Genomic DNA, 23,537 nt, shown 5'->3' on the forward strand with positions numbered 1-23,537 from the left:
TATTATTATTATCATTATTATTATTATTATTATTATTATTATTATTATTTGGGATGGGGTCCTAATTTGAAGCCAAGTATGTAGACAGAATTAGAGAAAAATAAAATGTTAAAAAAAGAAACCTCTGTCGACCAACGGCCCCCGCTCCTCCCTCTTCTCCCAAATACGAACCCCAGCTCCACCCTTCACTCAATATTCAAAGTGGCCGCCTTTATAAATAGGGGGAACACGAGCTTGGGGAGCGGGTGCCTGTGGACCTAGCACCACTGTTTACATTCGCAGTTTCCTTCCCCCTCCCCCAAATAAAGCCACCGGAGCCACCATGTCCAAACCTCTGTCCGACCATGAGAAGAAGAAGCAGATATCGGTGCGAGGCCTCGCCGGCGTGGAGAACGTGACGGACCTGAAGACCAACTTCAACCGGCACCTCCACTTCACGCTGGTCAAAGACCGAAATGTGGCCACGAGACGGGATTACTACTTTGCTCTGGCCCACACCGTGCGAGATCACCTGGTGGGACGATGGATCAGGACCCAGCAGCACTACTACGAGAAAGACCCCAAAGTGAGTGAGCGAGGCAGGGGGAGCGGCGGGCTTGAACGGTCCCAAAACGTAGCGTCTTCTAGAGCAGCAGGGTTCCACTGATTACCGCTCTAGTCATCAGAGCATTGCACAAATGACGACTTTGAATAACTATTACGTCGTAAGAAAAACCCCAGAATGTAGGTGGGCTCCCTCGGGGTCCCTCAATATCACTTTCACAGGATAAAAGCCTCAGTGCAGAGCCGTGGAAATGCACGACGATCTTCTTATTTCCCTTTCGTGTCGTCTCCCTGACTTTCTATTCCTGCCGTGGACGTAAAAGCAGAATCTACAGAGCGCTAAAAAGTCACATACAAATCAAATATATAATTTGACGTACGTATATAAAAAAAAAAAAGCCTATACTCTCAAAATTGTTTGCCTTAATTATCAAACGAGTATTTGAAAATGGATCGTTTTCAGCAGACGTGGGAAATAAAAAGAGGAGCTTTTTTGGTACTTCTCATGTTATATAAACTGCTCTTTGACACCAAGACCACAAGGTTAGATATGTGTGAAAACATTCCTGGATAAAGGTGACTTTAGCTCGGAGACCGTCTGACCTTCTAACTTTATCACCCGATTCCTGTGCTCTGCGCTGAAAGGTCAAAGGTGACTCCCACAAAGGTCAAAAGAAAGCATCATGAGGCTGTGGGAACTAATTTTAGAGCTCTGATATATTTTATCTTTGATAGATAGATAGATGCATAGACACTTTATTCGTCCCAGATGGAAATGATAAAAATAAACATGTATAGATATATTATATAATATATATAATATAAATAATAATAAAAATATGAAAAGTGGCAATATATTGAAAAAAAAGTTAAATATACAATAAACCTCACATTAAGTGTACACAAGAAAATAGGGCAGGATAATGGAAATATTTTTTAAGCATTATAATGAGCAGAATAGTTAAAAAAGCACAATAGTTTAAAAAAATTCAACTTATAATATCATATAAAAAATTGGAGTAGGAATAGTGTCAAAGGAGCTCATTTGTTGGTGTTTTGTGCATTCCTAAGGAGAGGATATTATATTATGGTTTAGAAACGGTTGTGTTATTTGTGAAATGCCTGTCGTATTTGAAATGTTCATTCCCGTCTCCAGCCGCTTCACTTTCTACTTGGCTCCAGCGCTCCGCCTCACAATGACTGGGTATCGGGTCCGAGCGCCCTTTTTAAGTGACCTCTACCGGGGCTATTTATAGCCGGGCCCAAATCGCTGGCCGTTACGCAACACCCCCAAATATCTTTCACCCGGACCCCAGTCACCTCTCCCTTCTCTTCCCACTCAGCAGTGTGTCTGCCCCTCACGTCCCAGAAGAACAAAACTAAATGTCAAAAGGCGAAACCCGGTATCAGGTGTCGTCTCTCTATATAAGACCTGGGTGGGGAACTGAACCCCAATCCAGTCATATACTGGACCAATCTGCTGGTTATTTATCAGATAGATTAGATAGACAGACAGACAGACAGACAGACAGACAGACAGACAGACAGACAGACAGACAGACAGATAGATAGATAGATAGATAGATAGATAGATAGATAGATAGATAGATAGATAGATAGATAGATAGAAATTGGCCAAAAAAAATACAATAAACAAACAAAAAAACAAAAACAGGAAAAACATGAAGCAAGAAAAAAACTTGCCAATGTACAGTAAACCTAGAATTTAACTGGGAAGTAGGAAAATGTGCCAATATACAATTAACCTAAAAATCAAAATCAAAAATAAAATACAAAAAAAAGCAATAATATAAACATTGCTCCATTGCTCGACTTGAGAGCGATGCGATGACATACAATATAAAACATCAGATACATGTTATACAAGACAATACAATAGAATTACACGAGATTCAAGACAGACTGGGCGTGGACGCAGAGATAAGTGGTAATGAAAACCATAATACAATCTGAAATGGAAAGAAACATGTGTAGAACGGGCCAAAAACGAGAAGAAAAAGAAATCTGGATACGATTATGAATATTATGAATGTCATCAAAGTAATCAGATGATATTGATGTTTTTATTAGTTCACACGGTATTTGATCGACAAAGCCCCGCGGATTAGCGTGTGCATTTTCCACATGTGCTACTGCGGACTGATGCACTCAATCTGCAGCTCACGTTCCCACTGTCATCGTTTGTCTCTGCTCCCCCCGTCCGTAGCGCGTGTACTACATTTCTCTGGAGTTCTACATGGGCCGCACCCTCCAGAACACCATGGTCAACCTGGCGCTGGAGAACGCCTGCGACGAGGCCACGTACCAGGTGAGAAGCTCCTCCAAAAGGAAAAAACCTCCGTCACGACAATCCCCCCTCACCGCCGGAAGAAGCTTGCAAGGGATTCGACTGAAAAGCCACCATCACGTTCTTATCTTGCTATTCTACGACAGCTAAGCGCGCTTCACACCGAACCCGCAATCGCATGCGACAGTCGGATCACGCTCCCGAGCGGCCGTCGGATGAGCTGTGTCCGGGTTACAAAACATGTCAGGGGAAAATGGAAGAACTTGTTTTTTTCCTGGTACAACACAGAGTAGTCGGCTCAGCCGTACATTAAACCATCTTTCCATGAATGAGAGTTTTAAAAACTTCCTTTTTATAGTGTAAAAAAAAAAAAAAAAAAATCAAAAATGCACACAATTCACTTGAATAAAAAGGAATTGATTGATGTGAATGATTAAGTGAATATTGTGACATCCAACGTTAAGACCAGTTATCGTTAATAACCTCATTAGTTTACATACTTGACTTATGTACCTACTTTTAAGCCGCGTGCGGAGCCCAACTTCCCACAGGAATGAATGCACTTCCGTTTGACGGATTCGGTGTGAAGCGTGCTTTACATCCCGGGTCGAGTCATTTGATGGGACAAGGAGGGGTCTCGATATTGGATAAAGGACAACAGAAAATGGCTAACATTAGAAACACAAAGTACTTGTTTTCACAGGTTACATATACTTACACATAGTTTCCACATCGTGTCTTACGTAGTACTGTTCTTATCATCAGTTGGGTCTAGACATGGAGGAGCTGGAGGAAATGGAAGAAGACGCTGGTCTGGGCAACGGCGGCCTTGGTCGTCTGGCTGGTAAATGGCTTTTATTCAGTGACTAACAAAACGATTTGCACCTCCACTCGGCCTTGAATGTCCGCCTGGGCCGAGTGAATGCCAGGTGGAGATGCTTTATCATTATTTCATTCCCTTCCGCGGTCATCAGCCTGTTTCCTTGACTCCATGGCTTCGCTGGGGCTGGCGGCTTATGGCTATGGAATACGCTATGAGTTCGGGATCTTCAATCAAAAAATCCACAGCGGCTGGCAGGTGGGGGACCCCCTTTTTTTATCTGGATTTTTGACTACGAACCGACGCCGCGCTTGGGTTTTCTGACTGGTCCGGTGGCGACTATGAAAATTAACCAGGAAATTTGATCGAATTGGATAGCTAATGGCACTTTAGGGAACTTCTCAGTGAACCAGAAAAAATGGCAATGTATAGATGGATAGATAGACATCAGCTCACATCGAAACAATAGGCAATAATAAAAAATAAATAAAAAAATAAAAATAAAAACATCAAATTGGCAATAAAACACAAACCCAAAAGGTTTTTTGAATGTATTTTGGAAGAGGATCCAAAGCCTCCTGCAGTGCATCCACTGACCAGTTGCCTTGTTCAGGTGGAGGAGGCGGACGACTGGCTGCGCTACGGCAACCCCTGGGAGAAGGCCCGCCCCGAATACATGCGTCCAGTGCACTACTACGGCAGAACCGAGCACGGGCCTGATGGAGTGAAATGGGTTGACACTCAGGTCAAAGAAACGCTTCATTTTTTTTTTTTTACCGTGATGATAAAATCTACCCGCACAGATGACTTGTTGTGAAGGTCCTGTGACGCCTTGTATTTCACTCACACTGTGCGACAGTTTGCAGCTGAGAAAAAAAAAAAAAAACATGTTCTAGAATGCAGTACCTCTTTAATGTTAATGTCTGAATCAGAAAAAGCTGTGATAACTTAATGAGTAACTTGGCAATAATTTATCCTGTGCATAGAATCGTGCTTTGGGAGATACTGTAAAAAAAATTATATAAGACGTTTTATTTTAGTTTTGTATTCTTCCGCTAATTGTGTATACAGTATTTAGCCATTTTAATTTAGTTTAATTCAATTTAATTACATTTTGTTTTATTTAATCTAATTTAATTTGATTAAATTAAATTAAATCACATTTTATTTTATTTTATTTTATTTTATCTCATTTGATTTTAATTTATTATGTTCAATTCAGACTGTGAAGATGTTTTTCTTCAATGCTAACTGTCTGCAGGTGGTGTTGGCTCTCCCCTACGACACCCCCATCCCCGGCTACAGAAACAATGTTGTCAACACCATGAGGCTGTGGTCCGCTAAGGCCCCCTGCGAGTTCAGCCTTAAAGACTGTAAGTGTGTGTGTGTGTGTGTGTGTGTGTGTGTGTGTGTGCGTGCGTGTGCTTGTGCGTGTGTGTGTGTGTGTGTGGCAGAGGGGGTTTATCAATCCGGGTTTTTACTCATTGGGGTTCATTCGGGTGCAGAAAGTGGAAAAAATCCGCTCCGGGATTCGGAGTCAGCCGTGCGGAGTAGCTCATTGGGAACCGGCTGGACCAGTGCACAGGGCGGTGCTAAAACCTGGCTGGGCTTTTATGTTCCGGACCTGGAGTAACCCACCTCTGATGACATGACTTGCTTTTCCTGGTTTTCTTGTTTGTTATTATTACATTTCTCTGATTTAAAAGGTTTTAATGCTCGACTTGCTTCCACAGTCAACGTTGGCGGCTACATCCAGGCTGTGTTGGACAGGAACTTGGCTGAGAACATCTCCCGTGTGCTCTATCCAAATGACAATGTAAGGAGCTGCGTTCAAATTGTTTTAATCGATTGGAAAATTGATCCCACCCTCCAGGGCTCTCAAAATGTGTCGGCCGCGTTGGTGCATTTTCTTTTTCTTCCTAAGCGCACAAAATGACGCCCGATGATTTTATTTTTTTTTTCACAAATCGCCTGCGGATCACACAAGGTTCATATTGATAACATCAGTGAGTGTAATATCAAAAACAAATCCTCTTTTTTTTTTCTTCTTACTTTAAATCTACATGGATTACTTAAGTCAATAAATATAATTGGTGGGTCTCTAGCCAGCTTCATACCGAATCCCTCAAACGACAGGCACAAACCTGACGCCCATTCATTCCTATGGAGAGTCGGATTCCGCACGGGAAACGCAGTAGTTACAGTTCTTCCGGCGGCCACTGGGGGGGGGGGGGTCCGACTGTCGGATGCGATTACCGACTCGGTGTGAAGCGAGCGTCAGCCCAAAATGTGACTCCATCTACGTCCTGACATTTCACTTGGGATTTGGAGATTCTCCATTGTGTTCAATTAAAGGCCATTAAGTCGTGCTAAACGGACATTGACAAAAAATTGACTTGTCTATTTATAGATGACGCTCTCTCTCTCTCTCTCTCTCTCTCTCTCTCTCTCTCCCTCTCAACGTTCCCAACAATCATCCCGCTTGAAAATCGCCAATGTTCCCCCGGCATCGCACGGCAGCCACTCAGAGAAACCCGCGTCGGAGGTGCGAAACACTGACTTTGTGTTAGAAATGGGTTCACTACGCCGGGCGCTGTGGGTCGGCGCCCAACCACACAGGCGCGACGTTAAGACGCCTATCTCGGCTGGCTCAGCGGCCCCGGACGTGAGATGGATTTCCATAATTTGGGCGGCGGTATTTTTTATTAAATTATTATAATTTTTTTTTTTACGAGGTGTCCTTTCTCTTCAGTCCTTCTCCTCCACCGCTTTGCTTCTGAAGACGTCTTTTATTTTTTATTCTTTTCTTTTACACGTTTGACATAAGCCCTGACCACTAAATCCTTCTACTCCCCCTAAAGGGCTATTTCAAGTTTTGGGGTTTTGAGCGATAACCCCTTAATCCGATCTTTTTACCGCAGTGAAAAGATGATTCGGTTACGAACTGCTGCACCGAGAGGGAATAGTTTGGATTTTTCTGCAGTTTAACAACTAGTTTGTGATGTTTTTTATGTTTATTTTTTTACCTGTTACAGCGATTATCCACTTTTACAGGGCTCACGATTTGGCCTCAACCTGCATAGTGTGTATGTGTTCAAGATGGAATCTAAACGGCACTATTTAACTTATGCTATATTTATAGTTCTACGTCGACCTCATTTCCACCAAATTTCATTTCTGTTCATATGTATTTTATTCGACTGAATTATGTTTGAACTGAAGGGTAACCACCGTCATTTCACTCTGAGGAAATGGCTTCTTTTACCACCCAAAGAAGGGTACAGTAAGTAACATGGAGAACTGAAGCAAACAAACATGTACAGTATGTATGTAAATATATAAATATGAATATATAGATATAATGTTTGTTGTTTTTATTTCCTAGTTCTTTGAGGGAAAGGAGCTGCGTCTGAAGCAGGAGTACTTTGTTGTGTCTGCCACCCTGCAAGACATCATCCGGCGTTTCAAGGTCTCCAAGTTTGGCTCCAGGGAGGTTGTTCGAACAGACTTCAGCAAACTGCCTGACAAGGTGACGTTCTCTCGTCTTACGCGTGTTTCCATCCTGCGAAACATTTAGCCTTTTTGTTGTTCGCGCCGCGTAAATATTTTAAAAGCTGCAGCCCACGCACGCACGCGTGCGCACACACGCGCGCGCACACACACACACACACACACACACACACACACACACACACACCTGTGTCTGAGTGGAGCTACTTTATGCAAACACAGGTTGCCATTCAGCTCAATGACACCCATCCCGCCATGGCCATTCCTGAGCTGATGAGGGTGCTGGTCGATGAGGAGAAACTGTCCTGGGATCAGGTGGGAATCTCTCTGTCTGTCTCTCTGTCTGTCTGTCTGTCTAACGAAAGTTCTGAGTAAAAGGTCACTTATACTGGTTAAAAACTTAATTTTTTTTTTCTTTTTTTTAACTAACGGAAAATGACAAGACATGATCTGGTATGCTGCGACTGTACAAACTTTTGTTTGAATTTCTGGCTCCCTTTGATCTATCCATCAAATTTCCTTTTCAGTTCGGTCAGTTTAGATGAGCCATTGTAAGTCATAAGGATGTTTTATTTATTTATTTATTTGATATTCATATTATGGAAATTGACTCAATGTGGCTTCACATTGAGGCAAATAAATCCCACGCCGGCGGCTCCCGGGTGCCTTTAATATCCGCCCCGCGGTTAATCACCCGGACGGTGGACAACAGACCGGGCAATTGCTGCTGGTTTGTCTGCTGTCTGTTTGTTAAATAATTGGGTGGTCCTTTTTCAGGGCAGACAGGAAAAGAATCATTCCGGGGCAAATTCATCATTAACCCCAACTCCACATTTGCCGTCATTTTTTCACAGGCATCTCTCATGGGGCCAGGCAGGCACAAGTAGCATCATACATGAGTGAATTTACAGATAACAGCAGGGGGCAACAAAGACTATTCCATTTATACCAGTACACAGTATAATGATCCGTGTTGCGGCATCCATATCCTGCATTCATCTTTTTTTTGGTCATCACCGTTTGTCGTGTCTTCCTGTACACCAGGCGTGGGACGTCTGTGTTCGCACCTGTGCCTACACCAACCACACCGTCCTCCCCGAGGCGCTGGAGCGGTGGCCCGTCGACCTGTTTGCTCACCTGCTGCCCAGGCACCTGGAGATTGTCTATGAGATTAACCGACGCCACCTGGCGGTACGTGGCGGCTGCGCACGACTCAACTGACAAAAATCAAGTTACGCGCTCTCTCGGCCTTTTGGTTAAAATTGTAAAAACTAAAGCATGATGATTAGAAATTAAGAATAGGGGGAAAAAAATATAGGTATTAATTATAGGTATTAATAGTTTGTGAATTTAAATTATACCACACTTTGACCATCATCATTCAACTGGCTTTTTCGCTCTGACAGTATTTTTTTTTTAGCCATCCAAGACAAAATACTCGATCGTCGATAAAGATAAGACAATATGTCAAATAAGATTTGAAAAATAAAATAGAGTGGAATCAGTATCAGAATGAGTTTAATCCTCCAGGTACACACATTTGTAGTCTCCACAGACGATAAGCATAAAAAAAAAAAAAAAAAAAAAAAAAAAAAATTAAAAAAACAAAATAATAATAAAATTAAATCGAATAAAAAGTAATCAATAAATAACTGTCAAACATTTGGCAAACACACAGAATAACCGCAAAAATACTAAACAGAAATAAGCAAATATAGAAGATTGGACTACTTCCGTTATATATTTTTGGAATGAAAAAAAAAAAAAAGAAGAAAAGGTACAAATCCTTTGCCTTTTGCGTTTCCCTTCACTTAGAACGTTGCCTCTAAGTTTCCGGGCGACAGTGACCGCATGCGGCGCATGTCCCTGATCGAGGAGGGCGGACAGAAGAGGATCAACATGGCCCACTTGTGCATCGTGGGTTCCCATGCTGTCAACGGCGTGGCCCAGATTCACTCGGATATCCTCAAGGCAACGATGTATGTCCGTACACACGTCCTGAAAAACTCACCCCATTAATACCTGTTTCCTGGACGTTTTTCTAACATGTATTTGGCGATTAACAAATCCGAAACACTTTTGCATGGATTCACACGTGTGGTGGAAAATTCACATTTACCGCTTTCATGAACGAACCTCCGATCTCGGCGAGAATGCAAGCGACGACAGCTTCATCGAGCTCAAGAGGAGGCATCTGACACGCCCGGGAGCATGCCGGAGGAATTCTACTATACTATTTACTACTATTTAGGAATTTACGTATGGGGATAAAAGGGGGTTGTTGACTGGAGGACCCTGATAAGACCTCATGATAACACTTCCAGTGAGCCCCTCCGCTCGCACTCCCCTTGACCATCTGGTAGAATAGCATCAACAACAGCAGTCAAAAGACCCAGATAACAGACATTTCGTTTTCAAGCCAAATATGACGATAGAGTCGCAGTCGGCTCATTTTTTCCCCCCACCACATTATGTCATGCTTTTAATGCCCGTGGCGCCTTGGAAACGTCTTCCAGCTTCAAGGACTTCTACGAGATGGAGCCGAACAAGTTCCAGAACAAGACCAACGGCATCACCCCTCGCCGCTGGCTGGTCATGTGCAACCCTGGCTTGGCGGAGGTCATCGCTGAGGTGGGCGAATCGCACGCACACACACACACACAGACACACACGCACACTCGCCCTCGGACAAACACATGCTGTACAGTATCTGGGAACGCTGCTTTATTATATTCAGATGTTGTTTGAACGTTACTTTATGCTCGTCAGAGGATCGGAGAGGACTTCATCCGCGACCTGGACCAGCTGAAGGGACTCCTGAAGCACATCAACGACGAGGCTTTCATCCGCGACATCGCCAAAATCAAGCAGGTAAATGAACGAATACGTTTGAGCACGTATAAAAAGTCATGCTCGACGGACCTGAGGCTTAAGGTCCTGGAGGTCCTCGATCATTAAAAACCAGGTGTGGCCCAGATTTTAGCAGCTACGTATATAAAAAGCTTACAATCCATCACCTCCCTCAGCAGCTTCTGTTGCTTTCCAGCGCCCATTCTATTCTAAACAAACCCACGTCATGTCCAACAGTCGCTCTCCGTTGCGTGAGGTACCAGGCACTGGGCATTCTAGGTCAACAATATTTCTGACGCCTTTTGATTTTACTTTAAAAATATATTTATTTTTTTGTACACCGTGTGAGTTCGGGGCGTCTGGGCTCTACTGCTCATCACTCCCTGCGAGGTTTACAACAAACAGTCATACTAAGTGAGCTAGAACTATAGGAGTGATGATGCTCCAATCCCCCCCATTGGATACAAGAGAAGAACCCAACGGGATTTATCAAATGCACAGTATAGCACAGGGTCACTCTGAACAGGGAAATTCTTGTGACAAGGCAAACGACACTTACGTAGAAAGCTCCGAAAGAGGATATTAAATTGTTATCAATAGTCAGAAAATGAGGGCAACACAAGCAGAAATATGGCAACAATAGCAAAAATATACATAAATATAGATACAGGCAGCAATACACGGGGGCCAGTTTAGTCATGTTAGGTAAGTATTACATTTTGTCCATAAAACTCCCCATAATTTTGTGTCATCAGCAATTACAAATTTCAGAAATTCCACCATTATACAATTCCCAACTATATCGCAAATTTATCGTTGTAACAGTATTTTGTTGTAAATACAGTGAAAAGAGAGAGATATCACGTCATAATAGCACAATTCACAAGTATATTATTATTATTATTTGTTCGACCAATCACCGTGGACTTTTAAGAACTTCAAGATCATGCAGTGGGGACATAAAAGTCCTCCAAAAGTTATTATTATTACTATGACAAAGTCCCTGCGGTGAGGAAACTCCTTCTGTGACGGATAAAAGTTTTCAAAATCGCAACAATCGGCTCATACTGTCCCTCGTTTTCGAACAAGCGTAAATACCTGGAGCGCTATGCAGACGCGCAAGTCGCTGGATGTGAATGACCACCCAGAGACGACGCTTGGGCATATAACATTGGATGATGATAATGAACTAATAACGATGATAACTAATCATGGTGTGCCAATGTTCTTCAACTTCCGGTAAATTTGCAATAGTTTTTCACTAATGCATGCTCCAAATGTACATCCATATTGATCAAACTTGAACCACAAGATGTCCCGGGTTCCATTGAGACTTCAACCATGTCTGTGCGTACTACAGTTGCCGTGTTTCAGATACTTTTAGCCTGAAAAACACCAAGAAGATTAATAATGATAAAAATCAGAACAAAGACAATAGGTTTCCAGCCCTGCAGGCTAGACCCCTGATGGTGGACTCCCTGATTAAAAAAAATAAACAAAGCACAAGCAGCGGGTCCAGGGAATGTAAAAATGGGGAATAGAATAGCATATCCTGATGGTTGTAGACAGAGGGAGAGTATGACTGAATAGGATATTAAATATTATAATATAAGGTGGAGTGTGCTGATGAATATGTACATTCAATTAGTAATTTACATTGAATGTACAAGTGACCAGAGCATACAGTATGTATAATTGTTCATGGGTCATCAATATGATCTGTAGCTTAGTAGTTCTGTTTAAGAAGCCTGGTGGCCTGGTGATAAAAAAAGTTTTTTGAGTCTGGTAGTCCGTGCCCGAATGCTCCGGTAACGTCTACCAGACGGGAGCAACGTGAACATTCCATAGCCTCTGTGGCTGTAGTCTTTTATGATTTTCCATGCTTTCCTAAGGCATCGTGTGTGGTAGGTGCCTTACATGGAGGGGAGAAGGAAGTCAGTGATGCGCTCGGCTGTCTTCAGCACCCTCTGGAGGGTGCAGAGGGTTCTGGTACGGCAGCTGCTCTGCTGCAGTAATCCAGTAATCAGGACCCCAGTAATGCAGCCAGAGGGAGAAGGCTATCAATGGCGCACCTGTAGAAGTTTTTGTGTGCTTTTGCAGAAATGGCAAACTTGTTGAGTCTCCTCACCAAGTGAAGTCCTCTTTGATAAACACACCGAGGAACTTGAAGCAGGAGACTCTCTCCACTTCAGCTCCATCGATATGTATGGGGGGGGCATGACCCCTCCCCTGCTGCTTCCTGAAGTCCACCATCATCTCCTCAGTCTTGCAGACGTTGAGAGAGAGGTTGCTGTCCCGGCACCAAGTTGCCAAGACGCTGATCTGCTCTCCGTAGGCGGTCCCATTGTTGTTGGAGATGAGACCCGGGATGGCGGTGTCGTCTGCAAACTTGATGATGACGTTGGGGCTGCGCGTGACCACACAGTCATGCGTGAACAGCAGATACAGGAGGGGGACTGAGTACGCAGCCCCGAGGCGCTCCGGTGTTCAGGGTCAGTGCAGAGGAGCCGAGGTTACCCATTCTCAGGCCGAGTCAGGCACCGTAGGGTCAAGCCAGGTCTCAGTAAACGCCAGCAAGCAACAGTTCGCAATGTCCCGCCGGAAGTAAATCCGTGCGTGTAGTTCGTCCATTTTATTGTCCAACATTTATTCGTCCAACATTTGCCAGTAAAATTCTTGGTAACTGCGAATTACAGTATCTTATATATTAAATAATATTTATTTAGAGCGATCTATATAAGAAGCAATAAGCAGCAGTTTAGAATCAATTTAGCTTTTAAGAAATTGTTAATCTGAACTGAGAGACAACACATAGTGGGGTCAATAAAAATCATACAGGGTTCCTATGCACTATGGAAAAGTATGGAATTTGATTTAATAAATTTACAGGTCTGGATGTGAAAATGTATGTGAAAAACAAAAGAGGCTATGGAAAATATTTTTGTTTCCGAACTTTGCCGCTCTTCTGTTTTCTAAAATGTAAAATTCAGAATTTAGAAAAAAAAAAAAAATTTGATTATGCAAGCAGTGTTTTTCATGGTGTTCGGAGCAAGCAGCCAGCGCAGCCAAAATGTTTACCACTGTGTGAGGGAGCGCGGGCCAGAGCGAGCTTGATGTTGTCGAGGCAAGGCCAGAACGCACACTCCTACGCACAGCTGCCTCCGCGCTCGTACGTCACAGCCTGCAAAGCAGCTCTGCCTCACTGTAAGTGCCTTACGCCTGTACCAAATCCGGACATCTGCGACCAAATTGGTTTGAAAGAAAAAGGCGGTAGTATCTTTGAATATGTACACAGCATCACAAATAACCATATATAAGGCTTGTCTGTGAATGTTTAGGAGTTATGCAGTGATGTAGTTATTGGGAAGGTAAACGGACCGTTTCTGCATAAGGAAACCATACCTTTAAAGCTGCATTCATCTTCGTTTCCATGGACAACAAGGCTGCACAGACACCGTGAAAATTCAATGATTAAACTTTTTTTTTTTTTAACTAATTTTCAGTTCCTATTTATAAAAGAGACAAAGAATATGGGGTGGAACAATAATATTACGTATTCAATATGTTATGGGGAAATAATACGAGTATAGGTAGCACCCGTTAGTTTACTTTCTCTTTGAGCAGAGATGTTTGACGGTGGAACGTTGTCACACTTGGGTTGGGGTGTGGACTGAACGATGGGTAAATGCAACTGTTAATTGATTTGTATGAGCTACAGTACCCAGCCACAATCTTAACAACATACTGTACATAGTCAGAATTTAACACAGCTGTTAACAGTTGGATTTTAAAAACATTTATTTATATCATAAACATCTAGCTGTTTGTGCGGCTTCAAGGCGACGAGGAAGTGAACAGCATTTCACCCGAAACAACACACCCAGCTTCACCAAAAGTCCATGAACATAGATTCTATGTGTGTTAAGACAACGAGACAAAACACAACAGTAGAGGGGGACAAAGAATTTCTTATGAATCTTCCTCGCTGCCGGCCAGAGGGAAGCGGCTCAAACATTGAGTGGAGACTTGCTCAGTGTCTAGAAGTTGCTCTTGCTGTATCCCTGCGTCATTCTTGTTCTGCTGATACCCTCCCAGGAGATTTTAACACCATTTAGCAAAACACAGTTCGATCCCTTTGAAAATTGCTTGGACTAAAGGTCTGTCTGTGGTACATCCAGACACCGTAAACAAAGACGTAGAAAACTGGAAAGTGGCAATCATCCAGTGTGGAATTTCTTTTTGGCATAAGTAGAACAACGTTTTGGCATAAGTGCCATAAGTGCCGGCTCTGTCTGCTGCTCGAACAGCCCATTTCTCTGGATTAATACTATGGCTGTCAAAGTTAACACGTTAATAAAGTGTTAGTGACCTATTAACGTGATATATATATTTTTAACGCCATTAAAGGATTGACAGACAATTTTTTGCTTTTGCCCATCATAATGAAGTTAATGTTGATTGCACAGTGTAATGGCTTTGGAATGATGACAACATCGGATTGGTTAGATTGGTATCCTATAAGACTTGATATCACTATGCAGTCGGACTGCCACCAGGTACAAAACCCTGGGAAAATGATCCATTAGACGCAGTACATCACAGAAAGTGCTTTAACCATAAGCAAACGTTAGTGGAAATGGTGGACGGTGGAGCAATCTAGTCCAGGTAGATCATAAACGCTAGAATGTCAGAAAGACTCATTAAATCGGTTGAGAAATGTTAACGTTATAGTGCGTTTCATCTAGAAAAACCGCAGCTCCCCCATTTACTTGTAATTGTTTACGGGACAGTCTTGCCTGTTCCAATATGGCACCGATGTTGATGTATTGCAGCAACAAAGCAGCGTCTACGTTTACACCGATCAGCCAGATCATTAAAACCACCACTAGTAACCACTTATATTGTGTAGGTCCCCTTGTCCTGCCAAAACGTTCACAAAACATATCATAGCAGCATTAACTTTTTCAGCAATTTGTGCTACAGTAGCTCTTCCTTGGCCACTTTTGGTAGGTACTTACCACTACATACCGGGAACACCCCACCAGACCTGTTGTTTTGGAGATGCTCTGACCCAGTCGCTGAGCCATCACAATTTGGTCCTTGTCAAAGTGGCTCAGATCCTTAGGCTTGAACATTTTTCCTGCTTCCAACACATCAACTTCAAGAACTGGCTGTTCACTTGTTGCCTTATATATCCCACCCCTTGACAGGTGCCATTGGAACGAGATGATCAATGTTATTCACTTCACCTGTCAGAATTTTAATGTTGTGGCTGATCGGTGTATATGTCTATGATTGGGCAACGAAAATAAATAAAATGAAACTAAAATTGTGAAAATTGCAATCTTCCTCTCCAGTGAACATGCTTCTTTCTGCTCTCTTGTTTCCAAAGTGGTGTTGATTGTTCCCACGGTGCGCTCTGAGCGATCGGAAAGTGATCCGGTTGTCTTTGCGACTGCGGCGCAAAAGTTGTCCATTGCCCCTTTAACACATTTTCAACACAGGGAGATTCAATTAGGTAAAAAAAAAGGGGGGAAAACGGTCAGGCAGAAAAGTTGATGTTCTTTAACTAAAATACAATAAATAAACAAGTTAAACTTCATTTCTTACTTGTTCACTAAATAATACTTATGAAATTATTATAATTATAAATAGTTTCTTGTCTTGGGTGAGGCCACTGAGGCATGGTTGTCAGGGGCAATGTTGATTGACTTCCTGGACCCTCTGCGGTTTGCGTACCAGTCTCGCATTGGCGTGGAGGATCCTGTCATCTACCTGCTGCACCCACGACTATTCAGGTGGAGGAGGTAGAGATTATAGAATCTCACATGTTGAGATGGTGGACTCCCACAAGTAGAGATGGTTGACTCCTACAGGTAGAGATGGTAGACTCACACAAGTTGAGATAATGGACTCCTACAGGTAGAAATGGTGGACTACTACAGGTAGAAATGGTGGACTCCCACAGGTTGGAGATGGTGAACTCCTTCAGGTTGAGATGGTAGACTCCTACAGGTTGAGATGGTGGACTACTTCAGTTAGAGATGGTAGACTCCTACAGGTTGAGATGGTGGACTCCTACAGGTTGAGATGGTGGACTCCTACAGGTAGAGATGGTGGACTACTACAGGTTGAGATGGTGGACTCCCACAGGTTAGAGATGGCGAACTCCTACAGGTAGAGATGGTAGACTACTCCAGGTAGAGATGGTGGACTACTACAGGTTGAGATGGTGTACTTCTTCAGGTTGAGATGGTGGACTACTACAAGTTGAGATGGTGGACTCCCACAGGTTAGAGATGGTAGACTCCTACAGGTTGAGATGGTGGACTCCTACAGGTTGAGATGGTGGACTCCTACAAGTTGAGATAGTGGACTAATACAGGTTGAGATGGTGGATTCCCACAGGGAGAGATGGTGGACTCCTACAGATTTGAGATGGTGAACTCCTACAGGAAGAGATGATACTCTTTCAAGTAGAGATGGTGGACTCCTACAGGTTGAGATGGTGGACTCCTAAAGGTAGAGATGGTGGACTCCCACCGGTAGAGATGGTGGACTCCTACAGGATGAGATGGTGGACTCCTACAAGTTGAGATAGTGGACTACTACAGGTTGAGATGGTGGATTCCCACAGGGAGAGATGGTGGACTCCTACAGATTTGAGATGGTGAACTCCTACAGGTAGAGATGATACTCTTTCAAGTAGAGATGGTGGACTCCTACAGGTTGAGATGGTGGACTCCTAAAGGTAGAGATGGTGGACTCCCACCGGTAGAGATGGTGGACTCCTACAGGATGAGATGGTGGACTTCTATAGGTTGATATGGTGGACTTCTATAGGTTGAGAAGGTGGACTCCTACAGGTTGAGAAGGTGGACTCCTACAGGTTCCAGATTCCTCCAGTCATATGTTCATGAATTACAAAAACGCCCCAGAAAGCTCCATGTTAAAGTTCAGTGTACCACAGGGTTCACTGCTTGACCCATTGCTATTCTTAGTTCACATGCTTCCTCGCCATATTATCCAGAAACATGACATCAACCTCTGCATTTATGCTGATGACATCCAGCTGAACTTTCCCATAAAACCTACTGATCCCCTGCAGCTTCTGAAGCTACAAGAATGTCTGTCTGAACTCAAAACATTGAATGTCTGTATCAACATCGATGTTTGCCAAGTCTCTCAGAGCCAGAATGTTAAAAACCTTGGAATCACCTTTGATAGCCCCTCATCCTTTAAAACCCAAATTAAAGGACCATTAAAGTTCACACTTTGGTGAGAAAGTCACATTAAAATGATCTGTTACTCAAGCTGACATTTTCAGTATGACTTATGGTTTTCAAAGTTACATCATTTTGCAGTGCTTTGCATTTGTTAGTTCCATTTTTAATTTTAAAACGGCAGCTCCACAAGCTCAATTATATTTAAATCAAGGCTTAAAACTCAGATCTTTTCAATACTCACATATACACAATATTACCAATTTAACATGTTTGTGATAGCATGATCACAAACATGATGATGAGCATCATGAGGGCAACACATATGTGTTCATGTACATGTATATACAGTATATGTGCATATGTATGGTTCTATATGCCTGTCTACGTATGGAAATATATGATTTTAACTGCTTTGTTATAACTGTCAAGTTGTCTTTTATATTCTTCATCGTGTTTTTGTTATCTTCTTGTAACGCGCCTTAAAGTAATTATGATTTGAGATTCACATTATGAACACTTTGGCTGTTTATTGCATATATAGGAGAACAAGTTGAAGTTTGCTGTGCACCTGGAGGAGCACTACAAAGTAAAGATAAACCCCAACTCCATGTTTGATATCCAAGTCAAGAGAATCCACGAGTACAAGAGACAGCTACTCAACTGCCTGCACATCATCACCTACTATAACCGTAAGTTTGTTATATAAATATATACAAAAGTGCGTAATTTGAATGCACTGCATTAAATCACTTAAACTACTGTTTGAGTTTGATGTCATTATAAATTAAGGACATACAAAGTACGTTGTCATCCCGCCACAGCTTGCGATGATACAAAGACAGGAACCTATTATTATCAATGTCACTAAGTATAATGTTATGAAAACCTGCCAAATATTAAGACAACTTAAAACGCATACCCACGCCTCTGGATGATTTTTTCTTAATAACTGTTTCTCGTGTTTAGATCAATATTTGTCTCGCGCACACGGACGGAGAAATCAATAGCAATATAAATGAGCATCCCAGCCTTCTAACACCTGCTGTAACTCTCTCAGGCATCAAGAAGGAACCCAACAAGCAGTGGACTCCCAGGACGGTCATGATTGGAGGAAAGGTTGGTGCTTCTAATCCGAACACCCACGACGACAAATTCACGGCGCAATGACAGAGTCTCAAGCCATTTGCTAATACCACTCCTGTTGTGCAGGCGGCCCCTGGTTACCACACAGCCAAGATGATTATTCGTATGATCACCGCTATTGGTGAGGTGGTCAACAACGACCCTGTCGTCGGGGACCGTCTGAAAGTCATCTTTTTGGAGAACTACAGAGTTACGCTGGCCGAAAAAGGTACTCCGCCCTGCTCATCATTCTCTCTCTTCTCCTGTGTGTTTCAATTCGATTCTTCCTCTCGCTCACCTTGAATCTTTTTTGCCATTCTACTCACGCCCTCCTTACCCAACGAGGAAACTGACTGAGACACAAGCACTCACAAACTATCCACACAAAGGCAGTTATTACACCGCGTTCCAAATTATTATTCAAATTGGATTTAAGTGTCATAAACATTACATTTTTTGTTTTTCAATTAAACTCATGGATGGTATTGTGTCTCAGAGCTCTTTGGATCACTGAAATCAACCTCAGACACCTGTGACAATTAGTTTGCCAGGTGAGCCCAGTTAAAGTAAAACTACTTAAGAAGGACGCTCCACATTATTAAGCAGGCCACAGGTTTCAAGCAATATTGGAAAGAAAAAGGATCTCTCTGCTGCCGAAAAGCCTCAAATAGTGCAATGCCTTGGACAAGGTATGAAAACATTTGATATTTCACGAAAACTTAAGCGTGATCATCGTACTGTGAAGAGATTTGTGGCTGATTCAGAGCACAGACGGGTTGGTGCAGATAAAGGCAGAATGAGGAAGGTTTCTGCCAAACAAATTCATGGGATTAAGAGAGCAGCTGCTAAAATGCCGTTACAAAGCAGCAAACAGGTATTTGAGGCTGCTGGTGCCTCTGGAGTCCCGCAAACCCAAGGTGTTGGATCCTCCAGAGGCTTGCAGTTGTGCATAAAGCTACTATTGGGCCCCCCCTAACCAACGCTTACAAGCAGAAACGGTTGCAGGGGGCCCAGAAATACATGAAGACTCATTTTCAAACAGTCTTGTTTACTGATGAGTGCCGTGCAACCCTGGATGGTCCAGATGGATGGAGTAGTGGATGGTTGGTGGATGGCCACCATGTCCAACAAGGCTGCCACGTCAGCAAGGAGGTGGCAGAGTCATGTTTTGGGCCGGAATCATGGGGAGAGAGCTGGTAGGCCCCTTTAGGGTCCATGAAGGTGTGAAAATGACCTCGGCAAAGTATATAGAGTTTGTGACTGAGCACTTTCTTCCATGGTACAAAAAGAAGAACCCTGCCTTCCGTAGCAAAATCATCTTCATGCCTGACAATGCACCATCTCATGCTGCAAAGAATACCTCTGTGTCATTGGCTGCTATGGTCATAAAAGGAGAGAAACTCATGGTGTGGCCCCCATCCTCCCCGGACCTCAAGCCTATTGAGAACCTTTGGAGCATCCCTCAAGCAAAAGATCTATGAGGGTGGAGGCAGTTTGCATTAAAACAGCAGCTCTGGGAGGCTCTTCTGACATCCTGAGCAAAACTGAGCAAGAGTTTCTGCTTGAATTTCTTCAAGCAGAAACTCTCCAAAAACTCACAAGTTCAATGGATGCAGGAATTGTGAAGGTGATATCAAAGAAGGCTCCTGTGTTAACATGTAATTTGGCCTGTTAAGATGTTTTTGATTGAAATAGCTTTTGATTTCAGTAAATATGACCTCCTAGTGCTGCAAATTCAACAAATGACCATTTACAGTTATTTACAACCTATAAATTATTTTGAAACTCTGTTGTGCATAATCATTTGGAACAGTGCATTTTAAGTTTTTTATTTAAAAAAAACATACTGTTATCATTGGGAGGTTTGTTCAATAACATTTGAATTATACCCTAACGGTTGATGACTTGAAAATTATAATGACTGTCATTTGCATCGTCTATTTAGGAAAATCAGAGAAAAATATCATTTGCATAATAATTTGGAACGCGGTGTAAAGTAATCACCGGGATCCTTTCTGTGGCCTCCTGCAGCCATCCCTGCAGCGGACCTGTCCCAGCAGATCTCAACAGCGGGCACGGAGGCCTCTGGCACCGGCAACATGAAGTTCATGCTGAATGGCGCTCTCACCATTGGCACCATGGATGGGGCCAATGTAGAGATGGCCGAGGAGGCGGGTGAGGATAACATCTTCATCTTCGGCATGAGGGTGGACGACGTTGAAGCTCTTGAGAAGAAGGGGTAAGGATTGCTATTGCAAAGGGGAAAATAAATGTCTGGGAAAGCTCATATTTTATTTTTTGTTTCAAAGCGGCAATCCAGGAGATCATCTGTGTCGGGTGGATTGCACTACAAGTCTCGGAATGCCGTTCAAACCCGCAGCATGTTTTCCAACATCCAGGACCAGGCCCTGTTTCTTATAAAATTACATCTAAATAGAGTATAAAATATTGGGTTTTTGACTTAATAACCTTATGGATTATTTTAATTTCAAGTGGTCACTTACTGTACACTGTACAAATAGCTTGCTTGGATGCCTGCAGGCAGAGAGTATTCGTGTATTTTAAAAGGTTTGTCATGTTTGGTATATCTTTTCTTTATCTGCCAACATACAGTATGTTGCAAGGCAGTATACTGTATGCCGCAAGAATACTGTGTATAATCCAATGAGACAGATGTTCCTGAGGTAACTTGCTGCTACTGGCTGAGTTGGCAAATGGTTGATTGTGTTAGAGCGGAAAGCTTGGGTCCATGCCATGTTTCCAAGTAAAGTGCACACACAGCAGAAGATATGCTGCCTTTAAAGCAGCGTAGATGGGATTGGACAACAGAACGTACCAAAGTCAAAGAAAGGCCTTGGTGTCCACAGAAACCTAATGAGACCAAAGACAGTTACGTTATGAACTCTGCACCCAAAATGAATGCTGCCGCTCTGCGGTCTCACAGGTGTTGGTGTGGTGAACACTTTTCCCCTAGAGCCCTGTATCCTCTTCCTTGGATAAAGATTGACTTCGCAAACCTAAACTCCACCTTGGAGGCGTATAGTTGACACATTAAATGAGCGTGTGCCCTTTCCCTTTGCTTAGATACAATGCTGAAGAGTATTACAACCGCCTGCCAGAGTTGAAGCAGGCCATTGACCAGATCGCCGGAGGTTTCTTCAGCCCAAAGCAGCCTGACCTATTTAAAGAAATTGTGAACATGCTGATGCATCATGACAGGTGACGGCAGACGTTGACAGGCAAAAGAATATTTCCACACGTGAAACACACACACACACACGCACGTGCACGCACACACACACACACACACACACACACACACACACACACACACACACACACACACACACACACACACACACATATGGGCCCTAACATGGAATTTGTGTCTGTTCAGATTTAAAGTGTTTGCTGACTATGAAGACTACATGAAATGCCAGGAACATGTCAACGCGGTGTACAAGGTAGGCGCAAAGGGTATCCTGTAAAGAGTAATGTAACGGTGTATTCCAAATAATAATAGGAGAATAATATTGATCGTTTGATTGATTTAAAGAACCAGATTAATCCACCTCTTTTCTCACCGCCAGAACCCCAAGGAATGGACCAAGAAGGTGATTTACAATATCGCAGGCTGTGGCAAATTCTCCAGCGATCGCACCATTGGCCAATACGCTCGTGAGATCTGGGGCATGGAGCCCTCCCTGGAGAAGATCCCAGCACCGGATGACAAACCATAGACTCGTCCGTCCAAAATCCTGTCCTTGACTCATAACTACTACGCCATGTGTGCTGCGAGATGCATACATGCAAATAGAAATGCTGGTGGGAAAAGAAAAGATCCTTTCCACTGTTCCGCAGTTACTTTCAATGCCAGTGGTTCTCCCTCTGTAATGCCATTAATCCCAGGATGTTTTCAAGACAGGGCGTGAGAGCTTGTTGCGTTACCTTTGTAGGAGTTTTGTGAATTCAACGGTGCTCTTTTTTTTTTTTTTTGGGGGTAATCTAATCTAATCCATCCTGATGTAAACAAGTCCCCTGCTGAATAAATCCCCTGTCTAAAAAAAAATGTGAAATGTTTGAGTTAATTTCATTTAGATAAGCCTGTGTTTATGTACTAAGTAAAGATAAGTTCTCTAAGCTCTTTGTGGTCTCTTTCACACTTATTAGGTTAGAATCGATATAATTCACAAGGTTAATATTATTATTTATTTATTTATCTATCAATCAAACAATCAATCAATTAATTAATTTCTTTATTAATTTCTTTATTTAAATTAAATTTGTTTTGGTGATTTTTATCATTAAATTATAATTATAATTGTTTTGTTTTTAAATAACAGTATGTTTCTGTAGGGCTTTCAAAAATGAATAAAAAAACTACCGCAAATTGGTCAATATTTTTTTACATTTTGTTCACAGTATACATGGCACCTGACTGACATTAATTTAGAGCAGCAAAAAGCAAAATATAAATTAAGGTTTATACCTTTGAATGTACAAATTCAGTTCAGTTTGACACTTATTTTCCTACATTTTACTCCATTACTTATATTAAGGGATCATGTTGGGCCTAGTGTATGGGATAAATGCTTTTTGCTTTGCTTTAATGCAATTCATGCTTTTCAGTTGTTAATGGTCAACAGATTTTCATTGAATGAGGTCAGTTTTAGGTAAATAACTCTTAACTGATTACATCCCAAACCTGTGTGACCTTCCCTTTATTATTTTATCCTATTCCATTTAGTGAGGAACAAAGTTACTGTGGATAAGTAGCTAAGTTGGGGATACCTGCGTGGCCTCTTTATTCCAATAGTTAACTTTTTAGCCTTTTCTCAGTACAATTAATTATACATTAAACCCGGGTGACTTTCTCACAAATTGCATAACACATCATTGTAATAACATACCTTCATAATGTTATTTTGGTAGTGGCAGTACTCACATCAACGTTTCACTCTTTCGAGTACTATGACTTTTTTCTTGAGTACCGGCACTTCTCACGAGCCGCTGAGACTGTATTCTGCCCTCTCGAGCGGACAAATCAAGTGGACATATTGTAAAACATATATGATATGAAGTCGGAGCGCACTTTTTCTTTTAGTTATTAGACCTCACAAGTTGTGAGCTCCGGCTCGAACAAGTTCCCCCCAACCCC

The 23,537-nt window shown here is 42.5% G+C and overlaps 1 protein-coding gene across 1 annotated transcript; it reads left to right on the forward strand.

Annotated features, from left to right (window-relative positions):
• The first annotated feature begins 249 nt into the window (after nt 1-249).
• On the forward strand, nt 250-22,772 carry LOC307240602 (glycogen phosphorylase, muscle form). The gene is made up of 20 exons (XM_080014431.1): nt 250-565; nt 2,771-2,872; nt 3,617-3,695; nt 3,826-3,929; nt 4,285-4,416; nt 4,933-5,044; nt 5,405-5,487; nt 7,057-7,200; nt 7,404-7,496; nt 8,226-8,372; nt 8,997-9,160; nt 9,698-9,812; nt 9,951-10,052; nt 17,799-17,946; nt 18,315-18,373; nt 18,467-18,608; nt 20,411-20,618; nt 21,464-21,598; nt 21,777-21,843; nt 21,970-22,772. Exons 1-20 carry the CDS (start codon nt 323-325, stop codon nt 22,117-22,119), a joined length of 2,529 nt encoding a protein of 842 aa, XP_079870557.1. The 5' UTR covers nt 250-322; the 3' UTR covers nt 22,120-22,772.
• The last annotated feature ends 765 nt before the right edge of the window (nt 22,773-23,537 follow it).

Source organism: Zeus faber (genome assembly GCF_960531495.2).
Source record: "Zeus faber genome assembly, chromosome: 14".
Lineage (NCBI taxonomy): Eukaryota > Metazoa > Chordata > Actinopteri > Zeiformes > Zeidae > Zeus > Zeus faber.